The sequence below is a fragment of the Sinocyclocheilus rhinocerous genome, unplaced genomic scaffold (assembly GCF_001515625.1).
Source record: "Sinocyclocheilus rhinocerous isolate Xijiao unplaced genomic scaffold, SAMN03320098_v1.1 scaffold2191, whole genome shotgun sequence".
Lineage (NCBI taxonomy): Eukaryota > Metazoa > Chordata > Actinopteri > Cypriniformes > Cyprinidae > Sinocyclocheilus > Sinocyclocheilus rhinocerous.
Genome location: NW_015647068.1, coordinates 5,661 through 15,239, shown reverse-complemented (window position 1 = coordinate 15,239; position 9,579 = coordinate 5,661). Strand labels below are relative to the sequence as shown.

Below are 9,579 nucleotides of genomic sequence, written 5' to 3'. Positions count from 1 at the left end.
GAAAGTATCTAAACGCTACTTCTGTCTTAACCTTTTGCGCTGGATTTGTTTTCTGAGAAGAGTTATTCTTGTGATCTTTCACTAAAGATGGTGGAGAGACCTACAGGTATGAATTTTATTCCATAAAATGATTTTATTCCATGATTATCTGAGATGATATTTATTTATTTATTTAAGTTTCTGTTTTCGGCGTAGTGCAGCCTAACAATGTTTTACATATTCTTACACCAAACATGACTAGAAATACAGAGAAACAAATCAAATGTGAATAGTCGTTTTACACCAAAAGCGCGAGTAGTGAATATCCATTGGACTGAAGTCAGTGTTTAGAAGAGATAACACAGTAACACCTGCTGTCATCAGACTGTAGAAACAAGAACGAGTCCATGACTAATCTTCTTTCAGTCACCTAGTCTGTATGTATGATCATGTTAAAATGCTGTAAAATGTATGAATTTGTTCATGTAGGTCGACTGCGAATGCAGAGACAGAGTCTTAATCAGTTCTATAGCTACTGATCTGATAATCATACTTACCGCTTGCTCAGTTTCTGTGAATGAATAAAAGAATGGCTCTGCTCCATCAGGGCCGGCCCAAGCCTTTATAGGGCCCTAAGCAGAATTATACATGGGGGCCCCTCAGTGCCACCAATACGGCTGATTATTATCAGTGCTTGATTATTCACACACTATAAATCTAACACACACATTATCAGTTGTATTTGTTGTAGCTGTGTTGCTCATCATACCAATGTCTGTCTGGCTTTTTTTTACCCTTCTGTGGTTTTTAATTGTAGCAGCAGCAAACCCACAGCAGCGGTCAGGTGTTCATTTGCATTTTAACATTCAAAGTCTTAGCATTGGCCCTCAGATCTGATGTGTGGCCCCGGGTTCCTTTGACGCTGAGCCAGAGACAGACGTGTTTTCAACCACATAAAGTGTACTTTAGGTTTCAGACATTTAAATAGACATTTCAGCAAAAAACACATTTATAGTTTGTTAAAAACACACTGGTTTATATGGAAAGCGGCAATAATAATCCTTTCAATTAAATGTGATGAAGTGTTTTATTCCTATCAAACACTGTGTAGGTAGCGATACAGTTCACTCTGTTTTTCTCCCAGTTCACTGGACACTTACGTCCTACTTTCATGTATTTCGGGAGAAATGGGTGAATTATGTGATGTTAATCTGACAGACGCACACGATTATAGATCAACTGTAGCACATTAATTGATAGATTAACTGATATGGTCATTAATTTACACATATTTGACAACCAGAATAGTCTATATCATATAGTGTAGTATTGAATATAAAAGGAAAAACTTGATATATCTGTCAGCGCTATTGTGGCCTGCATGCCGCATCGCTATGAAGATAATAAGATGATACGTAGATTATTTCTTTATTTACATTTTTATTTTTGTATAACTGCCATTTTACATTGACGTAATATATCACAAAAAATCAAATGAAATGAAAGAAATCTTTTCACGTTCTTTGTGAAACATAGACAAAGTATATTGGATCTTTTTGTACTCTTGACCTCCAATGAGAAGAATAACATGACGTCTTGTATCATATTTTTAATTCATGTCAGTGATCATCTTCAGTCCAGATGATGCAGTGATCCGGATTCTTCTGCTGGGCAGAAACACTTCTGGGAAAAGCTCATCTGGGAACACTATCCTGGGAGAAGAGAGGATAATCCTTTCAATTAAATGTGATGAAGTGTTTTATTCCTATCAAACACTGTGTAGGTAACGATAAAGTTCACTCTGCTTTTCTCCCAGTTCACTGGACACTTACGTCCTACTTTCATGTATTTCGGGAGAAATGGGTGAATTATGTGATGTTAATCTGACAGATGCACACGATTATAGATCAACTGTAGCGCATTAATTGATAGATTATCTGATATGGTCATTAATTTACACATATTTGACAACCAGAATAGTCTATATCATATAGTGTATGATATAGTTAACAAGTTTGTGGATATTTTGAATATAAAAGGAAAAACTTGATATATCTGTCAGCGCTATTGTGGCCTGCATGCCGTGTCGCTATGAAGATAATAAGATGATACGTAGATGATTTCATTATTTAATATTTCATTTTTGTATAATTACCAATTTACATTGACGTAATATATCACAAAAAATAAAATGAAATGAAAGAAATCTTTTCACGTTCTTTGTGAAACAGACAAAGTATATTGGATCTTTTAGTATATCGTAGAAGATATACTAGAAGAAGTATTTCGTACTCTTGACCTCCAATGAGAAGAATAACATCTTCACCTGATGTCTTGTATCATATTTTTAACTCATTTATGTCAGTGATCATCTCCAGTCCAGATGATGCAGTGATCCGGATTCTTCTGCTGGGCAGAAACACTTCTGGGAAAAGCTCATCTGGGAACACTATCCTGGGAGAAGAGAGGTTTAAAAGGCACGAGTCTGAGGTGTGTGAGGGTCAAGCTCAGATCTGTGGGAAGCAGGTTGCTGTGATTGATTGTCCAGATCTACTGGATCCAGATCTGAATGAAGAGCAGCTGGTCTCTGGATGTTCAGCAGGTCTCAGTTCAGTTCTGCTCACCGTGTCTCTGGAGAAACCTGTGGGAAATGAGGAGGAGATCCTGGATTATATGAAGTGTTTGTTTGGTGCTGGAGTTCAGAAATACATCATGATTCTGTTCACACGTGGAGATGATCTGGAGGATCTGGATCAGACCATTGATGAACATCTGAAACACAAAGATCATGAGGATCTGCAGCGACTCGTGACTGAATGTGGAGGAAAGTTTCACTGTTTCAATAACAAGAGCAAATCAGACAAACAAGTCCAAGATCTACTGCAGAAGATTGAACGAATGATGACGGAGAACGGAGGGAAATTTATGATGGAACAAATGAAGAGGAATAACAGCAAAGACGCTCCTCGTGTCATTTGTAAGTTGTCTTGTATATGGTTGTCATTATAAATGACATGAATGATAAAAACATATGATGGATTGAGTGTTCAAGTTGAAGACACTCGTATGTTACGCTGAAAATGGTTTGATATTGCTGTTGTAGTTTCAGAGAGGAAAGACCAGATCAGACCGGTTCTGCTGGGAAAAGTGCCGATGAAAACAGCATGGTCTGCAGAAACATGTTTGAATCTTTGACACAGTGTGACTCAGAAACCCACGAGAGCAACAAGATCTCAGAGATCGACACACCAGCTGTTTGTGAGGAAAACCACACTTAGACGTGATGCAAAAAATCCCCACATTACTAATATCTGACCATTTCACTGTTAAACTGTGTTGAATTGTACGTCCACATATATAAGCTAAATATTCACGACAATCTCCAATCAGGAAAGCTGAGTAAGCTCATGTCTTACCTCACAGACTTCAGTGCTTTAGGCAGATATGATGAGGTTTGACATTAACTCGATTACTTGTTAAATGACTGTCCGTTTCAGTATTTACTTATTGCTTATAGGAGTGTAATTTACTACAACAGTACCTTATTTCATGTTCAGTATTTCAGGGGAACTACCGTTAGTTGCTAAATGTTTTCTTTAGTACAGGCATTTACTTTTTAAGTCAGGTTCAGAAACTTTAGTTTGGTCTAAATTAAAGCCATTAAGTAAAACTGATCATCTCTTGGCTAACTCTTCTTTATTTTACTCCTGACACAAATGAACTGTCGACTCGATAGATTAATAAATGGCCTGTTATTGTTGACGCTGTGGTAAACATTGTGAAATAAACATTGTAATATGATATTTTCACTTCACACAGTTGTGGCCAAAGGCTTTTGTGTTTTATTAATTGTCTTGAATCAATAAATTTGTTCATTGAAATCAATTTAGCAGCATTGTGTTTCAGCTGATTTTATATCTTATCACAGTGATTGCAGATTTTTGCTCTTTTTATTTTTATAGTTCTTCTGTATTGTTCGTAAACATAATGCATCAGCTGATATACTAAAAATTTAATTGGTGCTAAATTATGATAAATATCATGAAATGATTGTTTAATGTGTCTTGAGCAGTTGTTTCTCAGATCTTCTGCTTCAAACCCCAGTGATCCTCCTTATATACAGAAGCTGTCTTTGGAGGGAACAGAGCTATGATTCCTGTTAGGTACAAAATCACTTCAATATGTCATCAGTTCAATTAAAATAAATGACAAAGGACTTATTTGCGTGACTTTAATTTAGCCTTTAAAACAGCATGGAATCAGAGACACAATGTGAAACAGTGATGATACTGTCACTGCACAAACCCCTCTGAGCGATTTATCTAAACACAAACAAAAAAGTAGGCCTATATGATTCTTAAAGTTCATGTGGTCATATAGCCTATTGTGCACTTGGATTGAAATAAATAAATAAATATATCTTCTGATTAAGGACAGATTTAGATAAGGGTCAAATGCACTATTCCCTAGACTTAAGATGTGGAGACCAAATATAACACTATAATGAATTTCCCATATTTGTCATAACATTACTACATTATATTCTATGGGTTTAATGCACTTGCAGACAATGTAATTACATGTAACTGTCATATAACTGTATATTCACTGTTTGAGAGTGCCACTGAATGTGTAGCTATAGGGTTTTCATGAAAAAAAAAAATCGAACTAAAATCAGAACTGAAAACAAACACTGGATTTAAAAAAAAAAAAAAAACTCTCAATGAATGTCCAAACAGTGATTCTATCAGAACATTTATTGTGTTATATCTTGCATCATTTTATGTCTATTTTTGCATTTGGTGTTGATTTGATAGGAATTGTTACTATTGCCATCATACCAACTGAGAATTTATTGCAATGATTTTAAATTCAGTTGAGGTATCTGACATATTATGACATAACATTGATCTTTTATATGAAGTATTTAGAGCCATAGGCTATAATATGTTGTTATTGATAAATTATCAACCAGTTGGACAGAGGTTATTTATATGTACAAATCATCCAAGCACCCAATTCAGCCATTTCTAATATAGGCCTTTGCAGATTATTGAAATAATAATAGATATATAATTAAAATAAGATATACATTTATTATTTAATGACATGTCTTAACAGATGAATAAAAAGATTGCATGTGCTTAAAACTTTATTTCTAATATGTGACGACTTCTAAAATGTGTATGTTGTTATCCCTGGGACACCGTATGAAAGTTAATCCACTGCAGAGTTTCAGAGACTTAGACTGGAGTTAACTAGAAGATGACTTGTGTAGTGTAGTGCAATGCTGAATCAGAGCGAGATTGGGTGACCAAGTTCATAGACATTTTGATTCAAAAGCTATTTTACAATAATAATGGAACTTGTTGATTAAATATTTAAATAAAAGGAATTCTGTTATGTTGGTTGGGAAAAATTAATTCACCATTACCAGATTATTCTGAATCATGTATGCAAATATAGAAGATAAATTATGATTGAAATCTAGTTTACCATACGCATGTCATGCTGTTGTAAAAGGAAGGATTCTTCTGTTTAATTGCAGTATATAATAAAGCTAGATTACTGCTGCGTTCTGCATTTTGCAAAGAAAAAACTGCTGCTATTTTTATGCAATGAAGAACTTCCTTTACTAAAATAGAATAAGGGAACTGCTGTTTTTAACCAGATGAGATTGTTTTTATTAAGGGACCATTGAAAGAGATGGTTGAAAAGTGAAAATTAGATAAAGAGCAGATTTGGTCAGAGTTTACAAAGGTTCAATTTGATGAATGCAGTCTCTGAGTGTTCAAATTGCTGATGGCTTCTGGAACAGTGCTTGATAAAGGGAATCAATGAACTGGAGTCTTTCTAACAAAGTGGTGACGAAGCAAAGTTACTGCTGCGTTCTGCATTTTGCAAAGAAAAAACTGCTGCTATTTTTATGCAATGAAGAACTTCCTTTACTAAAATAGAATAAGGGAACTGCTGTTTTTAACCAGATGAGATTGTTTTTATTAAGGGACCATTGAAAGAGATGGTTGAAAAGTGAAAATTAGATAAAGAGCAGATTTGGTCAGAGTTTACAAAGGTTCAATTTGATGAATGCAGTCTCTGAGTGTTCAAATTGCTGATGACTTCTGGAACAGTGCTTTGATAAAGGGAATCAATGAACTGGAGTCTTTCTAACAAAGTGGTGACGAAGCAAAGACACAGCTGCAGAGAGAAGAAGAGGGAGGACGCTCACCTCCGCTCCTGAATGAGTGCACACTTCTGCATGAAGACTGACTTAATGCAGGAAACTGAGTTATTGACAGCAATGCTGAACTCTTTGGGAAAAAGAAAAAAAAAGGGTGACAAGATGTCTAATAGAAAAAAATATGGCTGATAAAATAACAATATTGGTCACTCCATTTTGTTTAATGGTAATTTTCTAGGGCTAGATTGATTAAAATAATAATAATAATAATAATAAATTACTCCAAAAATCCAAAATCATGAAATCACATATGCTGTCATCACTGCGGATAACAAGATGGAAATGTTGATGGCCATGGATCCTAGATTATGCAGAGACCTCCAATCCTCTTCTCAAAGTAGCTCATGAGCAATAACAAAAAAATATTTGTCTAAAATCTAAATTTGACAAACAAGTGATATTTGACAATTGGCTCTCTCAAGTGCACAATGCCTAGGCCTATTATTCTAAACCAATTAATCTATTAGATTTTGATGGGAAAGAGGTTTATACAGGGGTGTTAAACTAAACTTCATGGTGACTGACGTTGCCCAGTTGCATGACATCTAGAAGCTATGAGGAATGCTACCAGGTCTACGCTCAGTCGAGTCTAACGAAAAAAGTTCATATTATCCTACTCAGAATCCATGGCATTCACAACTAAAATCATTTAGTTCACAATCAGCTGAAAACTCAAGAAAAAATATGTTTTTGGCAAAAAGGGGGATGTTAAAGGGTGTGAAAATTTATACAGCGGTGTTAAACTAAACTTTATGGTGACTGACGTTGCCCAGTTGTACGACATCTAGAAACTATGTGGAATGCTACCAGGTCTACGCTCAGTAGAGTCTAACGAAAAAAAAGTTCATATTATCCTACTCAGAATCCGTGGCATTCACAACTAAAATCATTTAGTTCACAATCAGCTGAAATCTCAAGAAAAAATATGTTTTTGGCCAAAAGGGGGATGTGAAAGAGTGTGAAAGAGTATGAATGATGGTGATGTGTGGAGGGAAAGAGGGTGTCTGACGAGACACTGAGGCAAATCAATCATTTTGACAAAACAGCTGTATGCAAATGTTAATATGTGGGCCCACAGGGCGCCACACTTGCGCAGCGTATAACATGGGAAGGCAGAGCAAAGCTTGCTCTGTCCACCCCACTTTCTTTTCAGCATATCATAATGGAGCTGATTCTGTGTCAAAAGGATAAAATATTGTATTTCTGACTGTTAACATAATAAAGTGGGCTGAGTGTGTTCATACTCATTGTATTGACAGCACTGGATTTGTGAGAGCTCAAAAAGGGGCCAGGACGGCCCTCAACCCACATGAAATCTCCACAGGTCACACCAAGAAGGACGACTGGCCAGATGAGCAAGTGAGCATGCTTCATATCACTAACAGAACACTCTGAAGGTTTCCATTTACAGGTGACAGCAGTGCTATCAAGGCCAGGGAATGGTTTGCTCCACCAATGAGAACCAGTGAGTGTGCAGTTATGATCTCAAGGGAGAATCTTGCATTGAGCGGCAAAATGGTTGCAGAGTGACACCTGGGTCCACATCTCTCACCTTAAAATATGCCAACCAGCTTCAACAACCCCACACAGCATGAAGTGAGGGATGAATGGCGTGCTAGTAACGACCCTCCCTTGCCAACGAGGGAAAGACCATTGCAACGACTCGCAAAGAGTCACCCTGCTGAAGATGGAATGAGTGATGGGACTGCTAACGAGAGCAAAATACTTTGGAGCAGATGTGGGCCAACAAATGGAAAAGAGGAAGTAGAAAGAGAAAGAAACAGACAAGCAGACAACTCAGGAGCAAGTGACCAGGAGAGACCAGAGACGCAAGATGAAGTGCAAACTGATCACAACTCAAAAAGAGATGCACGAGAAGCAGAAGTGTGAAAAGAAAGTCTGACAACATATCTGATGATCACCACATGCCTAATGCATCTAATTCTACAAGCTCAAGCTGTAGCCAACAGCACCCAGACTTCCCTAGAATCAACTTTTCAACCCTCGGTTGAATCCAGCAGTGGCTTTGATTTCATCCAAAAAGAACAAGAATTGAACGAGAAGCAAAAAAATATCTAGACAAAACAGAAATATTGTAAATGATAACCATAATATCAGTTATAAGAGAATTAGCAATTCAAATGTTTTATGGGAAAAGGTAGAAGAAAATAATTGGTATAAATGGGTAAATTATACAGCAGAAAAAGAAAAATGGGAAAACTGCATAGTTTGCTTTGAAGCAAGACCAGTCTTATATCTTGTACCAACACTCATACACAGTTCAAGTTGTAGAATATTTCATGATGAATGGTTTAAGACAAGGGTTCTCAAACTGTTCCATTCCACGACCCACCTAAACAAGTGTAATATTTCAAGACCCACCAAAATAGTTGAGATAAAAAACAACAACAAAAAACAATTGACATTACTGTAAGCTTAATCTTAATTAAAAGGTAATATGGCAGAAATTAAACATTCAAGTAAAATAACCATTTTATTTTATAGTACAACTGTAAATTTAAGCAATATCGCAATTCGTAATTAATGTTGGTATATTGTGCAGCCCTAGACTGGACTGTGTGTGAGTATGTGTGCGTGTCATTGAAATGCAAATTTAGCTACAGCCAAGTGACTTTGAGCGACCCACCTTGACCCACTCTGCGACCCACAGTTTGAAAACCCCTGGTTTAAGAAATGTCCAGGACTATCTAGTGAAATGGGATTAGATGTAATAAAACTGGGAGGTAAATGCTTAATAGAAGAATAGAATAGGCAGAGAAATAAATACCTTTAGAAACTGTACCCAAAAAAATGGCATTATGCCTATACTGGTGCCAGTTTCTCCAATCTACATCAAACTACAGAGAAGCAGCTGAATTACAGTGCATACAAACCCGTAAATGGCCTATAGTACGGAGAAGAAGAAAAAAATACAACCATAAGGAAAAATAAAATTAATGGCAGATCAAGAATTGAATATTATGAGAAGAAGGAAAACATTGAAGTAGGAAGATTTGAAGGGAAATGCAGCAAAATATGGAAAATTCCACAGTTTAAATTCCACAATGTAAAAATGACTATTTAGTGATGAAAGAAGGCCCACCACCTATATTTGATGAAATTGATATTGCATTGGCAGACGATTAGAATAAGGCCTCTTGCCAACGGTACCAGAAAATTGGTCAGGATTATGTACTAGGGTTATGCTGACACATAAAATGAGTCATATCGCTCTAGAAGAGGAAACAACAAATTAAGAAAAAACTAGAACCAAAAGAGCAGATGAAAAAGACCCTGCTGATTATATAAATTCAGTTGGTCAACTTAAAGGCATACCTAACGAATTTAATACAAGAGAT

General features: G+C 36.2%; 1 protein-coding gene across 1 annotated transcript; it reads left to right on the top strand.

The window, feature by feature from the left end:
- Positions 1-3,846, top strand: LOC107708693 (putative protein PHLOEM PROTEIN 2-LIKE A3). The gene is made up of 3 exons (XM_016513000.1): positions 1-106; positions 2,345-2,956; positions 3,083-3,846. The coding sequence occupies exons 1-3, from the start codon at positions 88-90 to the stop codon at positions 3,172-3,174; spliced, it is 723 nt and encodes a 240-aa protein (XP_016368486.1). The 5' UTR covers positions 1-87; the 3' UTR covers positions 3,175-3,846.
- Positions 3,847-9,579: the final 5,733 nt, after the last annotated feature.

Bases quoted from the DNA above. Each gene is read 5' to 3' on its own strand.
- LOC107708693 (XM_016513000.1), top strand. The intron at 2,957-3,082 runs GTAAGTTGTCTT...TTGCTGTTGTAG, and splicing joins AGACGCTCCTCGTGTCATTT to TTTCAGAGAGGAAAGACCAG.